This window comes from Mus musculus, chromosome 9 (genome assembly GCF_000001635.26).
Source record: "Mus musculus strain C57BL/6J chromosome 9, GRCm38.p6 C57BL/6J".
In the NCBI taxonomy this organism is placed as follows: Eukaryota; Metazoa; Chordata; class Mammalia; order Rodentia; family Muridae; genus Mus; species Mus musculus.
This window is the reverse complement of record NC_000075.6, coordinates 106,686,195-106,710,227: the sequence shown is the minus strand read 5'-3', so window position 1 is coordinate 106,710,227 and position 24,033 is coordinate 106,686,195. Positions and strand designations below refer to the sequence as shown.

At 44.6% G+C, this 24,033-nt stretch overlaps 1 protein-coding gene across 2 annotated transcripts in view; it reads left to right on the top strand.

The window, feature by feature from the left end:
- Rad54l2 (RAD54 like 2 (S. cerevisiae)) overlaps positions 1-22,148 on the top strand; it is a 101,134-nt gene extending 78,986 nt beyond the window's left edge. For both annotated transcript variants that reach the window (NM_030730.2, XM_017313702.2), the window contains 9 exons: positions 1,895-2,013; positions 4,361-4,460; positions 5,958-6,163; positions 6,564-6,736; positions 7,387-7,583; positions 9,534-9,733; positions 12,021-12,110; positions 14,264-14,356; positions 16,518-22,148. In NM_030730.2, coding sequence (NP_109655.2) covers positions 1,895-2,013; positions 4,361-4,460; positions 5,958-6,163; positions 6,564-6,736; positions 7,387-7,583; positions 9,534-9,733; positions 12,021-12,110; positions 14,264-14,356; positions 16,518-17,512 — 2,173 coding nt within the window. In that variant the 3' untranslated portion in view covers positions 17,513-22,148. The remainder of the gene's footprint in view (positions 1-1,894; positions 2,014-4,360; positions 4,461-5,957; positions 6,164-6,563; positions 6,737-7,386; positions 7,584-9,533; positions 9,734-12,020; positions 12,111-14,263; positions 14,357-16,517) is intronic.
- The last annotated feature ends 1,885 nt before the right edge of the window (positions 22,149-24,033 follow it).

Sequence of the window (24,033 nt, the reverse complement as noted above, 5' to 3'; positions counted from 1 at the left end):
CACTTATAGTTAGGGTTTTCTTACACTCCAGCACCTAGCCCAGGTTCTTTCTCTTACCCACAGAAAAGATTTAAAACTACATGTTGACATTGGAGATCATATTCTAAATATTCTAGTTAGTCCTTCAGACTGTGGCCCAGACCAAACCTGGCTGGCTTTTCTCCTCCTCCTCCTCCTCCTCCTCCTCCTCTTCCTCCTCCTCCTCCTCTTCCTCTTCCTCCTCCTCCTCCTCCTTCTTCCTTCTTCCTCCTTCCTCCTCCTTCCTCCTCCTTCTCTTCCTTCCTCCTCCTCCTCCTCCTCCTCTTCTTCTTCTTCTTCTTCTTCTTCTTCTTCTTCTTCATTTATCCATGTATTTACTTATCCATGTATTTACTTATTTGCTATGTGTTTATTTATGTTTAATTTTTTTTTTAATCTTACTTTAAATTTGTGGTGCTAGGAATTAAACTGGAACCTCATTCAAAGTAGGCAAGTACGCTAGGCTTGGCAGAAAATGCCTTTATGTGCTAGGTGTCTTGTCAGCCCTCTTTAGGTTTTTGAGACAGGGTTTGAATGCCTGACTCTTCTACCTGCATTTAAAAGTTTGAGACAGAGTCTCATTAAGTTGTCTAAAGCCACGCTGGCCTTGAATTTGTGTTCCTCTTGTTTCAGCCTTCCACAAAGGTTAGATTACCAAGCCCAGCTAGGTACACTTATTTTTTAAAAACACTTTTAGTTTTGTAAAAAGAAATACAAAGAATAAAGAGTATTTGTAGTCAGCTGGCTGTGGTGGCCTTTAATCCCAGCACTTGGGAGACATAGGAAGGTGGATCTCTGTCAGTTATAGGACAGCTTGGTCTACAGAGTGAGTTCTAGCACAACCAGGACTATGCAGAGAAACCCTGTCTCAAAAAAATAAATAAATAAAAATAAATAAAACCAAACATAAAACAGACAAACAAAAGGACCTATATGTGGGCCATAAAACCTAAAGTGTTTTCTGTTTTGCCCTTTATAGAGTGTGTTTGCTGATCTCCCACTCTGCCCTTTTTAAAATAAGGTTTTACATATAAGGCCATGTTAGTGATGTGACATTTTTGCCAGGGTCAATCTGGCTGGGGCTTTGCATCTCATCAAGATCTGACTGTATGCAAGGAAACAGGCATAAAGTAGATTGCTTTTGGCCACAGTATACCCCAAAGACCCTGTTTTGGGGGCATCAGGTGAGGGCTTCCACATGTGACAGTCAGTAGTGATTCAAGTTTGCCTCCTGATTTTCATAATCAATCTCTCTCTCTCTCTCCCTCTCCCTCTCCCTTTCCCTCTCTCTCCACCTCGTACACTGCTGCTGCCTCCAGACACACCAGAAGAGGGGAACATCAGATCCCATTACAGATGGTTGTGAGCCACAGTGTGGTTGCTGGGAATTGAACTCAGGACATCTGAAAGAGCAGTCAGTGCTCTTAACCGCTGAGCCATCTCTCCAGTCCTTCATAATGCTTTTCAATAACCAAGCTCTCTAAATGTTTTGAAAACAGTCAAGTGGGTCTGTCTCCATAGGAGAATACTTGAGATACTTGAGATTGCCTGTGGCTCACAGTTAGATTCATTTGTGTCTCCATGTAGATTACACTGCTGAATACTGCTGAACACTGAGTTAAACCCCAGAATTTTCAATTGAGAGACTAAAGAAATAGTTGTTCTGTTTGTTTATTTGGCTGTTTTCTGTTTTGTTTTGTTTTTATGGGTCGGTGCTCATAAATCTATGGGTTAGGGAGAATATTTTGGCTGTGGTTAGTGGAGTTCCATCTCATAGGGAGTAGGTTGTGGGAACTCCACTTAGAAGGTTGCACAGGAGTGTGAGAACTAGCTTCCTTAGGGTTTGGGACCATCTGAATTACTTTTTCCATTTCAGCCAGAGCCTTTCTACCTTGGCTCTCATCGAGGAGTTCCTAGGGAAACGAGACATGCCTTGTCTGCCTGGTGCCGAGGGGCAAGGAACACAGAAGTGGGTTCGAAATGTCAGCTACTTCCGTGAGTTTATTGCTGCTTTATTTCTGGAGTCTTGGCAAGATCTATTTAAGGACTTCCTTTCTTTCTCTCTTCTCTAACTCCATTCTTCTTTAAGTGTGTAGAAATATGTGATTAGCCAAGAAATTGGGAGATACTGAGAAGCAGTTTTTTAAAAAGAACCACTGCTAGGGCTACAGAGATAGCTCAAGTACTGGGATCCAAGCATGTGTGACCATATGTGGCACAAAGCTGGAGGAGCCACTGTGTAGCAGTGGCTGGAGGAGCCTTCTGGGAGAGATGAGAAGAATTTGAAAGTTTAGGATCACTGTGGCCTAATGACCATCGGGGTCAGAGTGAGTATAAACCTAGGTCATACTTTCTCTATGGGGGAGCTAAATACCCCTAAAGGATGAAAGTTTGTGAGTGTGATGGGGGGGATCCTTTTTTCAGATGTGTAATTTATAGGTATACATAACCATGTATATATTATATCTATAATATTTAAATCCATGGAAGACATGATGTTGATTAAGAAAAGGTATCTAAACAGATTCCTTAAATAAGTGGTAATAAAGAATAAAATTTCAGAAATACCATGATAACATTTGGGCCAGACTTGGCTATATATGTCTGCCATGTCTATTATAGGATATTCAGTAATATTTGTTGTTGGTTCCCCCCCCCCAACTTGATGTCAGTAGTATTTTCAATTTTGAGAACTAAAAATGCTCTAGTCATTGCAAGATTGTCCCCTGGAGGCATGAAGGTGGAGTAATTACTCTTTGAGAGTCACTGGCCTACAGAAATGAAGGCTCAGAGCTTGTGTTTTCTCTAGGAGTGTCCAATGGGACAGCAGTGAGCTGTGTGCCACTACTGCAAACTCAGTGGGGAAGTAGGCTGGGGTCCTCAGTGAGAACTAACCTGGGCTTCCTCTAACAGTATTAATGATCGTGTCTTCCACTTTTCAAGTTTTGTCTTTTTGTTCTTTTTTTTTCCCCTCGAGACAGGGGTTCTCTGTGTAGCCCTGGCTGTCCTGGAACTCACTCTGTAGACCAGGCTGGCCTCGAACTCAGAAATTCCCCTGCCTCTGCCTTCCAAGTGCTGGAATTAAAGGTGTGTGCCACCACCGCCTGGCTTTTTGTTCTTAATGGATGACACTGCTTCAAGTCTTTTTGTTTGTTTGTTTGTTTGTTTGTTTGTTTGTTTGTTTTGAGACAAGCATTTACTATGTAACTAGGGGTGGCCTGGAGCTCACAGTGTAGAGTAGGTTAGCCTGAACTCTTGTTATCATTCTGCCTCTGTCTCCACAGTGCTGGGATTAGAGCTGTGCATCACCACACCTGACCCTTCTGGACTTTTGTTTGTTTGTTTGTTTGGTTGGTTGGTTGAGTTTGTTGTTGTTGTTGTTGTTGTTTTATGTTGCCTTATAGCAAATTCTCATCATCAAGAGCTTTTAAAAACAGTGAGTGTCTTGCTGGGCCTGGTGGCACATACCTATAGAGCATTTAGAGGCTAAGGTAAGATGGTTGTGAGGTGGAAGCTAGCCTGGACTATATAGTAACACTATTTAAAAAGAGAACAAACAAACAAACAAAAAACTTTCTTAAGGAAGAAGACTGGTAGAATGTTGTCACATTAAAATGAAAAATCCTTAGTGTTTCTGTACGCACTAGGAGTCCCATAAAGCTGAGTGGCAGCCTGAGTCAGCGTTTTCTGAGTTCTGTAGGTGAGTCAAATGCACTCTTAGGTCTGGACATTAGCCTGAATTCACTAGAGGGGAAAACATTGAAGATGTGGTTCCTCTCTATAGACCAGGCTGGCCTTGAACTCAGAGATCTGCCTGCCTCTGCCTCCCGAGTGCTGGAGTTGAAGATGTGCCCCACCATTGCCAGGCTGTATTGTATAGTATTGTGTTACATGTGAGAATCACTCTCAACTATAGATACTGTTGAATTGGACATCAGGGTACACACTTCTCAATGCTTGAGGAGCAAACATGTAGTTTCACAGTGCTGATGTCTAGGAAATAGACCATAGACCCATGGTATTTGTTGAAAAGATGGCTCAGTGGTGCTAAGAGCTCATGCTGCTCTTGGAGAGGATCAGAAATTCAGATCCTACTATTCATGTTAAGCAGGTCACAGATAGACACCTATAGCTCCAGCTCTGAGGGAATCTGATATCTAGGGCCTCTGCAGGTACCAACGCTCACATGCATATACCCACACACAGACACACAAACATATGCAATTAAAAATTTTAAAAATTTAAAAAAAATTGAAACCTGAGCATTTGCCCAGTGACTTTGCTGAGTTTCTTTGCCCTCATCTATTCACTTTTTTTTTCTTCTTTCTTTCTTTCTTCCCAGGGCTAGATGGTAGCACCCCTGCCTTTGAGAGGGAGCGGCTCATTAATCAGTTCAATGATCCCAGCAACCTCACCACCTGGCTGTTCCTTCTCTCCACAAGGTGAGTTCATGCAATTTGCCATCTGGGCGGGTACCACAAAGGCTTATCTAAATCTGAGATGAGATCTGCTCAGCTTTGTAATTTGTTTTTCGAGGTCAGAAAGGAAACCCCAGGAGAAGTTGTTATGAAGGTAGTCAACACATTGTTATAAAGTTCTTTGAGGCCTTCATTAATAATTGTCATAATTAGATATTCTCTCAGGAGTTCTCTATGGCACGGAGTGCTTTATCACATTAGATAATGTGATTGATATAAATAAGAATGCTTTAAAAAGAAAGTGCCCAGTTTTAGCAATCAGGAGGCAGGAGGATTTTGAGTTTAAGGCCCACCTGAGTTCTGTCAGTGAGTCCTGCCTCAAAACAAAATAAAACAAAACAACAAACCAAAACAAAAAATAAATTTAAGGTGTAGTATAACTATAAAAGGTTGATGTTTTCTGTCTCGTGACAAGTACCTTGAAGGATCTGTAGCTTTCTACCAAGACATTGTTCAATGGTGTAGGGGTTGTTTTTTTCTTTGTTTGTTTCAAATAGGTTCTGATGTAGCTCCTCCTGATCTTCCTGACCCTTCCAACCATATATTGGGACTGTAGGCTGTGCTACCACTCCTAGGATATATGAGTCTTTCATCCCTCTTAGATATTAAAGTAAAAATACCACACAGAGTTTATTACAGACATTTTTAAAGATGTATTTATTTTATGGATATGATTACACTGTAGCAGTCTTCAGGCACACCAGAAGAGGGGCATCAGATCTCATTACAGATGGTTGTGAGCCACCATGTGGTTGCTGGGATTTGAACTTAGGACCTCTGAAAGAACAGTCAGTGCTCTTAATTGCTGATCCATTTCTCCAGGCCACCCCCCCCCTTTTTGAAACCATGATCAATCGATCTTTCTTTCTTTCTTTCTTTCTTTCTTTCTTTCTTTCTTTCTTTCTTTCTTTCTTTCTTTCTTTCTCTCTCTCTCTCTCTCTCTCTCTCTCTCTCTGTCTGTCTTTTCTTTTCTTTTCTTTTCTTTTCTTTTCTTTTCTTTAAGATTTATTTATTTTATGTATGTGAGTTCAGTGTTGTGGGTACACCAGAGGAGGGCATCAGATATTACAGATAGTCATGAGCCACCATGTGGTTGCTGGGAATTGAACTCAGGACCTCTGGGAAGAACAGCCAGTGCTCTTAACTGCTGAGCCATCTCTCCAGCCCAGTATTACAGACATTTCTACTCATTAAGGCACAGCACTCTGGAACTTCTTTACCTTTTGTAGGGCTTTACCTTTTACAGAGATGAAGAATTATAGATACTGTTGAATTGGACATCAGGGTACACACTTCTCAATGCTTGGGGAGCAAACAGTATTTATCAGGACATCAAAATTCTTGAGTTTACTGTGCTTAAGACAAGGAGTGGTACTGGGGTAGGAATCACAGAGAGCAAAGCTTCTGAGGAAACCATCCTTAAGACTAAGGGATGCATGGCTGTTGGCTTATGTTTTCAAGGGCCGGATGCTTGGGGGTGAATCTGATTGGTGCCAATCGAGTGGTGGTATTCGATGCTTCCTGGAACCCTTGCCATGATGCCCAGGCAGTATGTCGGGTATACCGTTATGGCCAGAAAAAGCCCTGTCACATCTATCGACTCGTGGCTGATTATACTCTTGAGAAGAAGATATATGACCGGCAGATTTCCAAGCAGGGCATGTCAGGTGGGCCATTTTCAAAGTTAGTCCAGATCTACTTCTGTACCAGCCTCTTTCCTACAAGGGATGAAGGGATTGAGGGGAGGAGCAGCGAATGGGAACACAGATAGGCTTTGAGTCACAGGATGCCAGATGTTCCTCCCATATCATTCTAATTCAAGGGATGGACTTCATCACTTGATGGTCTGTTAAGGTGATGGACCTCAAATTGTGGAATGTAGGCTTAATAGGAGCTAGTAGTTTTCTATGATGTTTCCGTTTTCCAGGATCTTCTGTCTGTCCTTTGACCTTTGTATGTGGAAGACGTCCTTATTGTCAGTTAAGCCACTTTCTCTGCTGACCTTCAGAGTTGTATTTTCAGGCTTTTTGATGAGTGCTGACTTTGTTCTTACTTCCTGCCTTCTAGATCGGGTAGTGGATGATCTAAATCCAATGCTGAACTTCACCCGGAAGGAAGTGGAAAACCTGCTGCACTTTGTTGAGAAGGAGCCAGCTCCCCAAACATCTTTGGATATAAAGGGGATCAAGGAGTCAGTCTTGCAACTTGCCTGCCTGAAGTACCCTCACCTCATCACCAAGGTAAGCATCTCATGGATGTGGAGTCCGTGGTATGACAGCTCAGCCAGCGACGGCTTTTTCGGTAAACCTGCTACCTTCTAAAGTGCTATTTAATACACACTACTGGGACAGAAGTGTTCTTTTGATGATCCCAGCATCTCCAGGCATTGGAGTAGTGAGCTTAGAGTCAGCCATGCACAATAATCTGACCACTGTGAATCTTCCTAACAGAAGGAGGGCAGTGTTCTGAGAGAAAGAGAGAGGGAGAGAAAGAGAGAGAAAGAGAGAGAAAGAGAGAGAGAGAGAGAGGGAGAGAGAGAGAGAGTTTGCGAGTTTGCGTGCGTGTGCGTGCGTGTGCGTGTGTGTGTTTACATATGTGTGAATTCATGCATCCACCATGACGGATGTGGAAGTCAGAGAACAGCTTCATAAAGTTGATTCTCTCCTTCTTCCTGTATGTGCATTCTGGGAATTGAATTCAGGTCACCAGGATTTATCTCACCAGCCCATGGACTGCACTATTGATAGAACATGCTTGTTTGCCTATAAGCAGGCTTTTTGACAGTGTTGGAGACAACCAACCTTCTCTTGGTTTCAAAATAAGGTTTACTGTACGTCAGTTGTATTTGCACAGAGACTAGTAATTAAACTCAAGTCCTCTGCCTCTCCAGGAGCCTTTTGAGCACGAGTCATTGCTCCTCAACCGAAAAGATCACAAGCTGACCAAAGCTGAGAAGAAAGCAGCAAAGAAAAGCTATGAGGAGGACAAACGCACATCAGTACCCTATACCCGCCCATCATATGCACAGTATTACCCTGCCAGCGACCAGAGCCTGACCAGCATCCCTGCCTTCAGTCAGAGGAACTGGTGAGTTGCTAGAGGAAGAGTCTGGGTGCTCTGCACCAGACCCCTATCATTCTGTTCCTATTTCACAGGGAGAATCTACAGACTATTCCTTGGCTGCTATAGAAAGAAGGTCCTGCTCTAGGGTCAGGTGTTACAGCAGTTCAGCTGCCCCAGTGCTCTGAACTGCTCTGGTTTGACATCCTTGGCTGAAGAAATGAGCTGCTGATTTTGCCTCTCAGAAGAGCTTTCTGGGAGAACGGTATAAGATGGCTTTCTTATGGGCCAACTTTGAGTCACATGGGAATGTGTACACACAAAGAAGGTATCTTCCTCAGAAAGCTTGCTGACAGGTAGGGTTGGTGAGATGGTTAGCAGATAGAGTACTCTGTCTGCAAGCCTGAGGACTTGAGTTCAATTCCTGGAACTTACATGTAAGCAGGAGGAGAAAACTAAGTCTACATAAAGGTGTCCTCCCACATACATGCTTTGGCAAGTATGTACCCACATAAACACATCCGGTACACACATGCACAATAATAATCATTTTTGTTCATTATTTATTAAACATTTACTATATATAAAGTATTCATCCATAACCTGGCAGATTGCATTTAAATACAAAGAATCAATGAAGTCATTCCAAATCAAAGTGTAAAAACACTCCTGAGAAAGGCTACCAGATGGCCAAAATGTCTTGTGGTAGGAAATACCACCAAATATAATATAATTTTAAAAGCTCAGAAAAAGGAAGTTTCTTCAGAAATCTGCAATCAGAAGACCAAATGTGTTGCACACACCTATAATGGAAGCATGTGGAGGCAGGAGGAGAATTCAAGGTTATCCTTGGTGAGCTTGAGGCCAGCCAGTAATATGTAAGTAGTAATGAGGGGAGACAGACAGACAGACACACAAACAGGGTTGGGAGGAAAGACAGACATATAGATATGCAGGTGGAGGGAAGAGAAAGTTAATGTAGTGGATGGATGGATGGATGGATGGATGGATGGATGGATGGATGGATGGATGGATGGATGGATAGATGGATAGATAGGTGGCAATATTTTGGTCTTGAATTGGGAAGAACTTCATCACAGACCATCATCTAGTTAAAAGAAGGTAAACCAGGAAGAGTGCACCATTGACCCTGGGTGACATTTTGTTAGTAAGAAATACACAGCCAGTTCTCTGTCTGGCTATAGTACTGTGTCATCGAGAAGTCTGGCTTTGTGCAAAGGCTTTTACTGTTGCTGCTTTTGTATGGTGGTCATAACTAGAGGGAAAGTATGGAAACCGACTCAAACAGGAGCCAGAAGGAACATTATGAACAGTGATTTGGAAAAGAGAAGGGCAGATGTATAACTTACTCATGTTTCAGGAATGTGTGTGAAAGAATCCGAGAATGAGTAATTGGGCTAGATGTCCCCAGTGGTCACTTGCACATGTGACATCGCACAGGTGAGTCAGGGTAAATTTTCTCCTTCAGATTAAAACTTAAATGTTATCAAGAACTTGCCCTTCCTTTTACATTTTTGTATCATTTTATCTTCCAAAATTTTTTTTTTTTGGTTTTGGTTTTTCGAGACAGGGTTTCTCTGTGTAGTCCTGGCTATTCTGGAACTCACTTGGTAGACCAGACTGGCCTCCAACTCAGAAATCTGCCTGCCTCTGCCTCCCAAGTGCTGGGATTAAAGGTTTGCGCCACCATGCCTGGCTACCTTCCAAAATTTTAATCTAGTTCCTGATGTAGATTAGGAAGTTCCAGAGAAGCAGATGGTATCTTCCATCTCTGAAAGGCATTGCTCCACTGGCATCTGACTGCTCTTTGCTGTTTAGTCGCCTTTAGAATTGACTGTCCTCTGCATGTCTTCCAGTGCTTCTCTCGGTGACAGCTACGGTGACAGGGCATGACAACCCCTAGTAGGTCATTGGCTGTTCTGCTCATCTGTAAATGTGCTTGACTTTTTCTTGCAGGCAGCCAACACTGAAGGGTGATGAAAAGCCTGTGGCCAGCGTTCGTCCTGTACAGTCCACCCCCATTCCCATGATGCCCCGGCATGTCCCACTCAGTGGTGGTGTAAGCTCTGCCTCCAGCACAAATACATCCATGAACTTCCCTATCAACTACTTGCAGCGGGCAGGAGTCCTTGTGCAGAAAGTGGTTACCACGACAGGTTTGGAGTTCTGCTTTCTCTTCTGGGGATGATGTCTCTACCTACCTACCTTCCTTCCTTCCTTCCTTCCTTCCTTCCTTCCTTCCTTCCTTCCTTCCTTCCTTCCTTCCTTCCTTCCTTCCTTCCTCCCTCCCTCCCTCCCTCCCTCCCTCCCTCCCTCCCTCCCTCCCTCCCTCCCTCCCTTCCTTTCTCTCTCTCTCTTTCTTTCTCTAAAGGATTTATTTATTTTGTATATGTGAGTATACTGTAGCTGTTTTCAGACGCACCAGAAGAGGGCATTGGATCTCATTACAGATGGTTGTGAGCCACCATGTGGTTGCTGGGAATTGAACTCAGGACCTCTGCAAGAGTAGTCAGTGCTCTTATCTGCTGAGCCATCTCTCTAGTTCCACACCCCCCTCTTTTTCTTTTTTTTTTTTTAATTTATTTATGTGTATGGATGTTCTTGCATGCATGTAAGTACATCACATGTGTACTTGGTGCCTTAGGAGAATATATGTTGGAGCCCCTGGAACTGAGGTTACAAATGGTTCTGAGCTGCCGTGTGGGCATCGGGACCAAATCTGGGTCTTCTGCAATAACAGCAGGTGCTATTTATTTATTTATTTATTTATTTATTTATTTATTTAGTACTCATGTGTGTACCAGTGTTCATATGTTCCTTAGGGATCAAACTCAGGTTGTCAGGTTTGACAATAAAGCACCTTTATTCACTAAGACACTTCACTGGCCCAGTGTTGTCTTTTGTATTTTGTTCATTCAATAAGTGTTCATTAAATACCTTTTGTGAACACCTTCCTATATTGGCACTATCAATAAAAATGAAGATTCCCTGATCTTGAAGAATTTACATTCTGGTGAAATCTCAATCTCCCCCTCCCTCTCTCCCCCTCCCCCCCTCTCTCTGTGTCTCAGCGGGGACAGGGCTTCTATGTATACTCCTTACTGTCCTGGAACTTGCTCTATAGACCAGACTGACCTTGAACTCAGAGATCTGCCTGCCTCCTAAGTGCTATGATTAGAGCCACCCACTGCCTGGTGAAATATCTTAATGTCCTGGGTTTCTTTTTTGTTTTGTTTTGTTTTAGAATGGTTGTGAGTGGAATTCTATGAATACCAAAGGGATTCTGGAAATGTTACTGGAATATGGGTTTGGACTTGGAAGGTTTTCAGAGATGTCAATGTGCTGAGCTCTGCCTAAATGTTTGCAGGATATCAAACGGCAGCTGGGCATAAGAGGACCCAACCCACAGAGTTAGGAAGCCTGAGCTGTCACTTGCTTTGTGTGCCAGTTATTATAGATTGAGCATGGTAGGCCAGAGGGCCATGGGGGAATTGGGCATTTCAGCCAAGCCCTGAAGTTAGGTGACTTCAGAGTGAAGTCTCAAAGTGACTAGGGAGGAAAACATTTCAGAATTTAACTTTCATTTTCTTGTTTAGAAGTATCTGTGCTATATGTGTTTTGATGAAAAGATTTTAATTGATTTTTTTTGGAAATAAACTAAACAAAACTCCTGATAATTTTATTTCTCAACTGAATCTTTTTTTTTTTTTTTTTTTGGTTTTTTCGAGACAGGGTTTCTCTGTGTAGCCCTGGCTGTCCTGGAACTCACTTTATAGACCAGGCTGGCCTTGAACTCAGAATTCCACCTGTCTCTGCCTCCTGAGTGCTGGGATTAAATCTCAACTGAATCTTAAAAGTCCTTCTGCACTTTTAGGAGTTGTGGGGCAGTGCAAGCAAGGAAGATCATACCACTTTTGTTGCCTAAAATGATGTGGAACAAATTTATGCAAATAGTTCAGAGTGGAAAAAATAGAAATAACCTTTGGGACTGAATTTATTTTTTAACTAAAAACCTTATGAATTTTTAATTTTTAAATTAAAATGAACTTGCCGGGCAGTGGTGGCGCACACCTTTGATCCCAGCACTTGGGAGGCAGAGACAAGCGGATTTCTGAGTTCGGGGCCAGCCTGGTCTACAGAGTGAGTTCCAGGACAGCCAGGGCTACACAAAGAAACCCTGTCTCGAAAAAAAAAACAACAAAAAAACCCAAAAAACCCAAAGGACCTTGATGAGGAAGATGGCCCGATTTTTAAGCAGCTTTGGTGGTCGTGGTGTTCTTTTGCTGAGACAGTTTCTGCTTGTTTGTTTCACTATCTCTGGTTCTAGCTCTGAAGAAAGGCTGTGGGAAAGGCAGTACCTGGGGTGGATGTGAGACTTTAATTTTCCTTCTTTTCTTCAGTCAAGCTCTGTGTCATCTAAATGCATGGTCTGTTTTTCACTAGATATTGTTATCCCTGGACTCAACAGCTCCACAGATGTTCAGGCAAGAATCAATGCTGGTGAGAGCATCCACATCATCCGAGGGACGAAAGGTGAGGACCCAGTGAAGGGCGTGTTAAAGTGCTAAGCTAACCATCAGTAGATCTTAGGGTTTAAGGTAGAGAGGTAGAGATAGGTACTAGCCATAAGAGCTTTGCAGTTGGGAGAGACAAGAGGACGTGGCATTTCTGAGATGACATTGAACTTAGAGGAAATTGGAGGTCTCATGTTTCTGTATGTTTTGCTTTTATTGGAAACCTTGGGATTACTATGCGTAAAGAGACCAAAACTGAGAAGAGTTGTGGAGTGGGTTGTAAGCCATTGTGTCATTTACACAAAATTTCCTTGAGCCAGGGTTTGGTCCCCAGCTAGGAAGTGTATGCCGCACATGAATTAATGTACAGATGGCTTTCACAACAGAATTTTTAGTGTGATAATTTTTAAAAGCCCAATATGATACCAGGTGTAATGCCTATAGTCCCAGCACTTGGCTGGCAGAGGCAGGTGGATCTCTGTGAGTTCGAGGCCAGCCTGATCTATGTATGCACTGAGTTCCTGGACAGCCAGAGCTACATAGTGAGACCCCGACTCAAAACAAAACAGAAACCCAGTAAATAAATAGCCTCAGTCTCTTTCTGGTATTCTTACAGAGGAATATGAGATCATTGAGATAAGAAGCCGTGGGTTAAGTAGTGTCAGCATGCAAGCAGCTGAGCTTGTTCCCATAGTAGGTTTTTGGGGTTGGGGGCTTGTTTTTGTTTGTTTGCTTGGTTGGTTTTGGTTTTTCCGAGACAGGGTTTCTCTTTGTGGCCCTGGCTGTCCTGGAACTCACTCTGTAAACCAGGCTGGCCTCGAACTCAGAAATCCGCCTGCCTCTGCCTCCCAAGTGCTGGGATTAAAGGCGTGTGCCACCACTGCCAGGCTTGTTTGTTTGTTTTTGGTTTTGTTTTTGCATCACTGCACCCAACCTCATAGTAGCCTGTAACTAAGTTCTATTTCTGAATGAGGCTGCTTAAGGGATTTTGCTCTAGCCTGCATTGGATCAGGTACCTTTTGACTTAGAGGAAAAGCAGCATTGAGCACATGGAGCCACAGATGACTCGACCCAGCCTTACCTGATTCTCCTTAGTGTGGTACCCAGCCTTTAACTGTGACATGTGTGTCCTGTCTAACCTGCTCTTAGTGCTATACCTGAAAGCTAGAATGTAGTTTATGGTTTTAATTAGTGGGAAAAAAAAGAAGAAAATCAAGGGGAAATTCCAGAATAATACTTTGTGACATAGAAATTATGAAATTCACATTCTCTCTCTCTCTCTCTCTCTCTCTCTCTCTCTCTCTCTCTCTGTTTTTCTTTCTTTTTCTTAAGACGGTTTCTCTTTGTTTCCCTGGCTGTCCTGGAACTCACTCTGTAGACCAGGCTGGCCTTGAACTCAGAAATTCGCCTGACTCTGCCTCCCAAGTGTCGCATTTTCTTTTTTAAGAAGTCTTTATTTGACATGCAGTGATAATGTGAGTGAGTCCAATGGGCTGACTGAGCCAGTAAGATGTCCCACCCGATACTCATTCCTGGGCCTCACATGACAGGAGCAGCTAAATGACTTCTGCAAGTTGTTCTCACACACATAATAAATAAATGGAATAACAATATTTTAAAAATATTTTTAAAATATATTTTGCATGTGTGGATATTTTGTCTGGACATATGTGCCTGATGCTGGAAGAAGGCATCAGGCTTCCTGGAAGAGAACTGGTGGACAGAGTACAGCTCCAGGATTCTCCCCGCTGAGCAACAGAGGGTGCTGAAGCAGTAGTTGGGGTTCATTTTCCAGACCAGGAAAAGTATCCAGGCCCAGAGTGCCTGAGAGCACAGAGCTTGTTCTTCACAAGTACTCCTTATTTCCTTCATTGCTTGAGTACTTTCTGGAGTACCTGCATTCTTTTTTAGAAGTTAAGTTCCACAAGACAGGCCCTTTTCTGTTTTAAGTACTCAAGTATTAAAACTGCCTGATATGTGGTAGGTTAACAGTTGATGTTTATGGATCAGTGAGTCACTGTGAATACAGATTTCAGTTATCCTCTCCTTATTGTAGGGGTTTTGTGGGGTGGGGTGATTTTGTAGGTTTTACCAGCCCATGGTACCTGGAGTTTTTCAGGAGTTAGCTGTATCCCATGCAGGCTCCTGACGGTCTCTCTCATTATTTCCTAGGGACATACATCCGCACCAGTGATGGACGCATCTTTGCTGTCCGGGCGACCGGCAAACCAAAGGCCCCTGAAGATGGTCGGATGGCTGCCTCAGGTATGGTGGCCTATAACTTTCTATTGACCCACACAGCATTTGTATGGCTTGTTTATAATTAATGTACTTTTTGCATAAATAACATCTATACGATTTATAATCTAAAAGATGAAAAAGGATAAGGTGATGAAAAGTAAGTTTTCTGCCCTTCTCCAAGTCAGCTATTGGTTCTCCCTGAAGGTCCTCCTTCTCCCTGTCAGCTGTTGGTCCTCCCTGGGGGTTTTCCTCTTTTTTGTTGTTGTAAAGATTTTCTAAATACATGGTTACAGGGTTGTGTGTATACATACAAATAAGATTGTCTGCATTTTAAATAGGTACAGCTTTTTCTTTGCATTTTAAAAATAAACACTAATATACTATACTTTATTCCTTTTTTTTCACTCCCCAGTGATTGCTCTTTTCTTATCCTTTGTTCTAGATATGCTTCAGTGGAAGTTTACTATTGATTTACATCTAGGTTATTAGGATTGGCATGTGGGTGTTGGGGGACACTCTCCTAGAAGTAGGAATTTTGAGCTGGGTGGTAGTGGTGAATGCTTTTAATCTCAGCACTTGTCAGGCAGAGGCAAGTGGATCACTGTGAGTTCATGGCCAGCCTGGGCTATACAAAGAAACCTTGCCTTGAGAACAAAAAAAAAAAAAAAAACAAGCAAACAAACAAAAAATCAGTAGGATTTTTGGTCAAAGGTGTATTCATGGCAAATGAAGAATGTTAAGGATTCCTGCCAAGTTCTCCTCAAGAGAAGTGGTTTTTATGTATTATCCCACTACTGAGATAGGAGAGCTAGACTGTCCCTAGTTGTGATGTCTAGTCTTCACCTGTGGGTTGGAAGAAGAGAACTATTGAATATCTGATCTGTATTCCTTGCATCTAGATCAAAGGATTCTTAATTTCCCATTAATCTTTTGTCTTTTCCTGCCTTTCTTTTATGTGAATCACTTGTAAGTGGAAGAAACTATGCTATTTTATCCATAAATACTTAAATATCCGTCGCTTAAAAGTGAGGACATTTGGCCGGGCGTGGTGGCGCACGCTTTTAGTCCCTGCACTCAGGAGGCAGAGGCAGGCGGATTTCTGAGTTCGAGGCCAGCCTGGTCTACAGAGTGAGTTCCAGGACAGCCAGGGCTACGTAGAGAAACCCTGTCTCGAAAAACAAAACCAAAACAAACAAACAAAAAAGAGTGAGGACATTCACCTATTAGCTACAACTTCATTGTCATACTAAAAGAAAAATTAACAGTAATCCATAATTCCATAATACCAAGTTTTATCCAGATTTCCTAGTAGCTCCAAATTATCTATAGTAGCTAGACTTTAGGTTTTTTTTCTTAACTTGTAGAGGCTGAATTTTAACTTCATTTGTATATTTTTATCCCTTGATAAAAATCTGACTAGTTACCTTTACAAAAAAAATTCCATCTGGGCATAGTGGTGCACACTTTTAATCCACTGTTCAGGAAGCAGAGGCATAAGCAGGCAGATTTCTGTGAGTTTGAAGTGAGCCTGGGCTGCATAGTGAGTTCTAGTCCAGCCAGGTATAAATAATGAGACCTGGTCTCAAAAAAAAAAAATATTAAGAATTTCCCATTGTTTTATATCCATTATTTCCTAGGATTCACCTTGTAGAATTGTCCCATGTCCTTCCATGGGTAGGCTTATGTGTCAGTTTTATTGTTGCTGTGACAAAATACCTGAGGAGAAGAACATAAGGGGAGGAAGGTTGATTTTAGCAGGCAGTCTAAGGGGATGTTTAAGCTCACTGGGGGTCATAGCAGCAGTTTAAGGCAGCTGGGCACCTCCTGTCCACAGTCAGCAAACAGGAACAAATGCGAGTGCTTGCTCGGCTCCATTTCCCCTTTTATTCTGCCTCATACCTTATCCCGTGGGAGGATGCTGCCCACGATTAGGATGGGTCCTTCTACCTCAGTTAACTCCCTGGACAAGCTCCCTCACAGGCACCACCAGAGATTATTCCCTAGGGTATTGGTGATCCTGGTTAAGATGACAGTCAGAATAAAGCTCACAGCAGTTTCTGTCTCAGAGAGGGAAGCTGACTGGATGTAAGTGTCACACGACAAGATTTATACTCAGCAGCGTTGTTATCTCTTGATGCTTCTTTCCCTTCCATTCTGGCTTCAGTTACCTGTATTTTATCTGCAGGTTCCCAGGGGCCTTCTCTTGCGTCCACAAGCAATGGCAGACATAGTGCCTCATCACCCAAAGCCCCTGACCCCGAGGGGCTGGCCCGGCCGGTCTCTCCTGACAGCCCAGAAATCATCAGTGAACTCCAGCAGTATGCAGATGTGGCCGCTGCTCGGGAATCCCGGCAGAGCTCCCCAAGCGTCAGTGCTGCCCTGCCTGGGCCCCCGGGCCAGCTTATGGACAACAGCACCATTCCTGGGACAGCTCTTGGAACTGAGCCATGCCTTGGGGGTCATTGCCTCAATAGTTCCCTCTTGGTGACTGGCCAGCCCAGTGGTGGCAGGCACCCAGTGCTGGACTTAAGGGGCCATAAGCGAAAGTTGGCTACTCCGTCTGTCACCCAGGAATCAGTCCGTCGACGGTCCAGGAAGGGCCATCTGCCAGCCCCCGTGCAGCCCTATGAACATGGGTATCCAGTCTCTGGCGGGTTTGCAATGCCGCCTGTCTCCTTAAATCATAACCTCACCACCCCCTTCACCTCCCAGGCTGGGGAGAATTCCCTATTTATGGGCAGTAATCCCTCCTACTACCAGCTGTCCAATTTGCTGGCAGATGCCCGCCTGGTGTTTCCAGTGACTACTGACCCTCTGGTGCCAGCAGGCCCTGTCAGTTCCTCTTCCACGGCTACCTCAGTCACTGCCAGCAACCCCTCCTTCATGCTCAACCCCTCCGTGCCAGGGATGCTACCCAGCTATTCACTCCCATTCTCACAGCCACTCCTGTCCGAGCCCAGGATGTTTGCGCCTTTCCCTTCCCCCGGCTTGCCCAGCAACCTTTCTCGGGGCGTGTCTGTCTACCCAGGCTATATGTCCCCACATGCAGGCTACCCAGCTGGTGGCCTCCTCCGGTCCCAGGTGCCTCCATTTGACTCGCATGAGGTGGCGGAGGTGGGGTTCAGCTCCAATGATGATGAGGATAAAGATGATGATGTGATAGAGGTCACTGGGAAGTAGCTAGGAAGCCCCTGCCACCTCACTTGGGGCCCCTAGGAGGTTGCCCACCAAACTGGAAGGCAATGAATCTGGTCTTTCTGAAAATAGGGTACTTGGAGGGAAAAGAAGACAAAGGAGAGTGGTTGGCCATAATGGCAGGCTCTATTGCTGTTCATTAGAAGAAAAAAGAAAAGACCCCAGAAACTCCACAGAGCTGTAATAGTGGGAAATCAGGGACCGAAAACAGGGATGGGGTGTGTGGCAGCCTGCCCTTCCTTCCTGTCTTTCTTCTGCTGTCTGCTTAGATGCCCATTTGAGTGTAGAAGCGCATATCCCATTCTGCCTTTGGGAACGTCTCTCCCAAGAAATCTGCCTGAGTTACTTAGTTTGGCCTGAGGGTGGAAGAAGACTGAGGGCGGGCATGGGGAGCAGATTCCACAGGGAGGGTATCTCTTAGGAGGTGGGAAGGAAGTGAACCAGGCCGTGTGTGTGTGTGTGTGTGTGTGTGTGTGTGTGTGTGTGTGTGTGTGTGTGTGTGTGTGTGTGTACTCATGCATGAAAGAGAGAACATGTATGTAGCAGAACAAGGGTGAAAGTGGGAGGGCAGGGAAGGGAAAAACTAAGAGTAAACTAAAAAGAAATGAATTGATCTTTTTTGAAGTGTCAGTCAGAGTGTGAGGGTTTATGGCTACTGAGTTAGACATCACAGTGAGTCCAGGAGAAGAGCATGGAAGCCAGTTTCCTTCTAGCTAGGTGAAGAGAAGGCTGGCCTAACTTAAGTCCCACATTGGTTTTTTAAGTTGGGGAAAATCATGAGAAAGTGAGTGTTTCCGATCTCTTATTCTCTCCACAGTGGCCATCTCTGAGCAGATGTCCCTTTCCACGTGGGCACAAAGTGCACTGCAGTGTGAGGGTGAGGTGGCGTTGTGGCTGGAAAAGATGTGCTTCACCGGGACAGGACTGAACCCCTTCAGCTGCCTGTCTTGGTGGCCTTTCCTCTTCTTTCCCTCCCCATTAGAAAGCTCCATGTTAATTTATTTCTTATGGACAATTATTTATTATTTTCATTTGGGGACAAGGGTGGTGGGTGGAGGTTATAAAGAAGATAGCAGATAGTAAAGGAAGTTCTTAAATATTCCAGACCCCCAGCTGCTGGTCAAAAACAGAAAGGGAGAGAAGGGTCCGAGGCAGATGGTGAATTAATTGACCATGGAAAGAGAATTAGAATTAACCAAAAGTTCGATTAAACAGCTATGTTGTGGGGAGATGGCCTCTCAGGAAAATCAGGGTGCCCTGAGACTGGCTAGTTGGGGGTGGTGAGACTCATTCCATAGAAACTGAAACTTGGGATCATGGACTTTGCTACTGGGAAGTAAGTAACCTCCACATTTGGAACTATTGTCCTCTGATGATTTCACAGGCCAGTTCTCTGCTGAAAAGTGAAGCTGTGGGTAGGTAGCCTGGGTTGAGGTAATAGACTGTTGATTTTGAGTTGGGGCTTGTCTTGGCCTCCCTAGCATTTCAGGTGATCAGTATGGGCCTGGTTTCTGGTCCCTCCATTTCTCTAAGTATCACAGGGAAGCCCTTCCTCTGTAGGAGTCTTACGTCTGGCTTTTTTTTTTTTTTTAAAGAGTACGAACACGAGTCATTCTGGTCTCCCTTCCTTTGTTTCAAATACCACGGCAGGGGTGTCTAGTGCTTAAACATAAACACTGGCTGTTTTCTATTACTGGTGTGTCCTGCGTCCTATAGCCCTCTGTCTCCCAAGCTTTTCCATGCAGCCCTTTGATTAATAACTCCTGTCTGGCTTTACCTCCTTCCCTTGGCTCCAACCTGGTTGGGCAATGGCTAGATCTGCCTCCTAGTCCAAAAGTATCTTAAGCACTGCCTGTGACTCTTGACTAGCGACTTCTCATTGTTAGGGGGAAAGGAGGGAGCTTAAAGGCAGACACTGGGATTGTCCCAGAGACAAGGAGAGAGATGGTTGATGGGGTGTGTGTACTGTCCAGTAACACCAAAGTGGACTTGTGCTTTCTCTGTTTTCATGTGCACCCTGTCAGACTTAACTCTTCTACTCATAGAAGCCTTAGATCTACAATTTAGCTATGCAAATTATCTGTAACAATTTAAAAATAGCAGTTTCAACCAGTGCTTTCTCAGTCAAATGTAGTCCAAGAATCGATAGTCAAGGCATTTAATTGGCGTGGGTTCTGAGGTTGGGGCTGGTACAGTGGGAGCGAGCGAGTCCAGATCTCTATAACTTGTAGAACGCATTCAGAGCTTGGGTTACATGGATGTCCCTCAGACCTCGGAACACTGAGCTCCCAGAGTTGTCTCTGTTACATGGACTCCTCTCAGACATTGGAATACTGAGTTCCCAGAGTTGTATGTCTGTGTGTATGCCCTGCTAGCCAGGAAGAGGGCTGTTTCTGTGTTCACAAATAGTAAATTAGTAGAAACAATTTCAGTAGGGAACTGGAACTGGTTTTTAAGCAGCCAGGAAGTAAATGGGAATTCTGAGAGGAACACGTGACTGCTGTACACTCCAGCAGTCATCCTGGGCTTGGAGCGTACTTCATCTTTGCAGCAGCCATAACTCTAGACAGGCCTCCTGGCTAAAGGTTTCTCTGTGATAACATGCAGCTTATGTTGTATAAGGGTGGGGGTGAGATCATAGGAGATTGAATTGCTTACTAGCTCCATGGGCTTTGGCAACTCCCCTCCCTCCAACAACCCTAAATATCCTGCTTTTCAAATGGACTTATGGGGAAGTGTGCATGCGCACCAAGCATGAGCATGTGCTGAGGGAAGCAGGAACCTCACAATCTATTGTGCTTAGATTGGAAACCCGAGGTGGTAGTGGGTATACCAGCTATGCTTGTAATCCTAGCCCTCAAGAAACTGAAGCAGGAAGACCATTTTGGGCTATGTATACAGTGAGACCATGTCTTTCATGGAATGTTTTAAGGGTCTCAAGAAGCCCAGTCACTCTGGTGTATTCTAAATCCCTGTTCTCTTTAACACTACTAAATGATGCAGATACTTGCTACCTTAGGTCTGCTGTGTCCCCTCTGGGAGGGATGGGGTAGCTATTGAAGAAAGTAAGTGAACCACATTAGGTCAGAGCCTTCTTAATGGCTTATCTCTTTAGTCCTTACCCCTTGAGTAACGCTACTTAAGTATCTGTATTCCTGGCTTAAAGATTTTGTCTGGAACTCTTGTAGGAATTAATGTGTGGATCATATATTTATAACTTACAACTAAAACTGAAGTTTCCCACTCTGGGAGCGTGAAGCAAGGAGCTGGGGTCTGTTTTGCTGATTAGTTGAAACAGAAGATCAACCATAGAGGTGGGACTGCAAGTCGCAGGCAGTCAGTATCTTTAGGTGTGACATCCATGGCTCTGGAACTGAGTCCTTGTCTACAGGGGAAGGTTTTTCTGGGGCGTTACATTCCTTGTTCCTACACAGACCTTTTGTTTCCCACTTCCCTTTGCTTTCCACATGCCCAGGTCTGAACCATGGTTTTCTGTGCACTCTCAGCTAGGTTGCTCTTTCCCAGTATTACTGCTGGGAGAAGTCCCCTTCCCCGAGGATGACTTTCTGGCTCCACTGCTGACTAGTTCCCAGGAAATCAGCACCTTAAACGGCCAATCTGCCAAGTGCTGACCTGCCCACTGCTCACCTTCAGACCCTTCTGCCCCTGTGTATCCAAATCGGTGTAATCCCTCAACGTCTGTTCTGTGCCACTAGCTTGGCTTTAAGCCGTTTATGAATACGTGAGTCCTATGATGATGAACTAATACGCAGGCAGTGTCCACCCTCTTTGCTTTTCAGGGACCCAAGTCTGCGCCTTTCCCCTGCCATGAGTCTGTTTGCTATAGTCATCTAGTGTGCTGGGGAGAGAGAGCCAGGCAGGCTGCATAGTAATCTACAATGTAGAGGGCTGAGGGAGGTTTGGGCACTCTCTACTACCACTACTAGGATGATATTCAGACAAGAGAGGACCTCATACTGTGACCTGAACCCAGGACCCTCCCTGGAAGAGAGCTCAGCCCAGCTGTGTTTGAGTGAATGTGTGTATGTGTTTGCATGTGTGTGCTCATGTGCACTGTGGTGTAAAATGACTGTTATCTGGTTGTAACTCAGGGCAGGCTGGGGACTCACCAGAAGATTCCTTCAGGCCTGCCCGAAACAGATTTTTTTCCTTGTACCCTCTTCAGAGGGATCAGAGAGAGGGTCCAGGTGGGTTGAAGGGGTTGCAACAGATAACCACTAAGGCCACACTGCTGCCAGAGGAGTTGGGGGGGAGGGGGAGGGAGATGAGGCTGCCCCAAGGCTCTGGTACCTGGCTTTAGTTTTCTGTCTTCTTTCCTCAGGATGCCCCTGAGGCCCAGGACCTGTGCCTGGCTTAGAGGACCATCTGTGGCTGGGTGGTCCAGCTGCTGGTGTGATCATGGGCTTCCCTCCTCTCTCAGCAGGGCAGACACGTCTGCTCCAGGGACTGGGCGACTGGCTGTTTCTATGACGTATTTATTTTTACTTGTGTTTCATGTCACTTTTTTAAAAAAAAAAAGCAAACAGAACAATTGTAAGTCAGTATAACTGCCTATCAGTTTTCTTTATTTCTCTTTTTGTAAAATAAAGTTTAAACTCAAGATGTTTGGTCAAGAAATTTTCTGGACAGAGACTTAGCTGGGTACTAATGAAAGGAACCTAACAGAATAATGGCTCTTGGACAGCACACGAGGTGGGGTGGGACAGGCTCTGAGCAGGGTCTGTTGGCAGGGTCAGTCATTGGGCTTCTCCTGTCTCTGCTCACTAAGAGGGTTGAGTACCTTGTCCTGCTCTTGGTAGAACAATGAAGCTGACTTTGAGTTGTTGAAGCCCGTTAAGTCCTCAGCTGTGGGGCAGCCCATTCAAGGCTGGATGGCTGGATTAAACCAGTTTCAGTCATACGGACTGTGGGGATGGGAGTTGTGGGAGCACTTTACACCGAGTGGATATTCTCGGGCAGAGTTGGGGGTGGGGCTCTAACAGGGTTTGGAATGGGAGGAGGGGAGGAAATGGACAGTTCCCTCTAACCCCGCAAGTTTAAGAGGAGCCGCCCCGGGGACATACCCTCTGGCAGTCTACACAGAACTAAAGCACCTCAGTTGGTGATTACTGGGAAAGAGGAAGGTTAAGTCTGGGCTTACACTAAGTGGGGTCTGTGCTATTGAGAGAGGTCTGGGAATGTAAGGTGAGCCGGTCTCAGACCTGGTAGGAGTGTACAAAGGGCCTTGCCAAGGAGTCTGTTGCCCCCTGGTGGTCACTTGATAGCCGGCATTGTTGGAAGCACTGGGAGATGAAGTCTGGTGGGCTGATTCCCAGTTGCAGGCTCTCCTACAATAGAGTGCTGACATTCCTCAGGCATACCTGCAACTCTGATACTGAGTTCTAGAGTTCCCACCCAGGCTAAGGGAAGTGAGCCAAGACAGCAGGATGAAGAAAGAGTGTCTCCTGACAGTCATTTCCTGACACAGGCTAATGAGTTTCAGAGAGACAGAATTAACATGTGCTCTGAACCTGGGCCATGTGCCCTTCGTGTCTCAAGAACCCTATCTAGTGTACAGCCCACCTGCCCGAAGCAGCCAATCATTACCATGTTTGATGTTCACGGTAAAATAGCTATAATGACTTTCCTGCCCTCTCTACTTTGAAGACTTTTGAGTAGCTAGCTGCTTTTTCTTACCAGCCTGTCTACAGCATTGGGACATTTGTCTTGTGGATGACATTCAAGATCACATGTTACCCCATGGCTGCTGGCTTTTTCCAAAGTCATCTTATATGCTCTTTGGGTGATCAACTTTCCATAAAGCAATCTTGTCAGAAGTACTAATATAGTCCTTGGCCCAGCCTGTCTGGCATCAAGATTTATAAACAGCCAAGTTTACAAGCATAGTGGCCTTCCTCACTTCCAGCATAGATCTGGGCGTCTCAGGAGGTGCCCTCAGTACAGTGCTTTGAGATTCATAGGTCATCAGATCCTAGCTCAAGATTGAACCTGTATTGAAGGAGCTTACCCTTGACTTGGGAGTTACCTAAGTTATATTAACTTAGTAGAAACTCCCAGCAACCACAGCCAGGGCTGTGAAGTAGAAGCTTTGAAAAGAGGTGTTCCCTGGAGTGAACTTCCGGAGGCCAAGGCTTTCATTTGGTTCACTCAGTGTTTCCATAATAAAGGTTGGATGGAGGGATGGTCGTCCCTATGCTCAGAGAATCCCTGATGGGTGGCTGAGTGAAGACACTTAAATTTGCATTCTCCAGAGATTGTTCAGAGCATCTTTTGTTTATCCATAGCTTCCTCAGCTGTTAAGACCTGAGCAAGCGGCCAGACTTGAGAAGGTTCTGAGGGAAGGTGGCGAGAGTAAGACTGGTTCAGTTAGTAAGAGGCCGACATTGCTGTGCGGATCCTCTCTAAAATGCACAAACACTATTCAGTCCCGCTTTGGCTTCCTGGGCTTCTGGAGCAGGCAAACAGGCTGACTTTCCCGGTGCTTG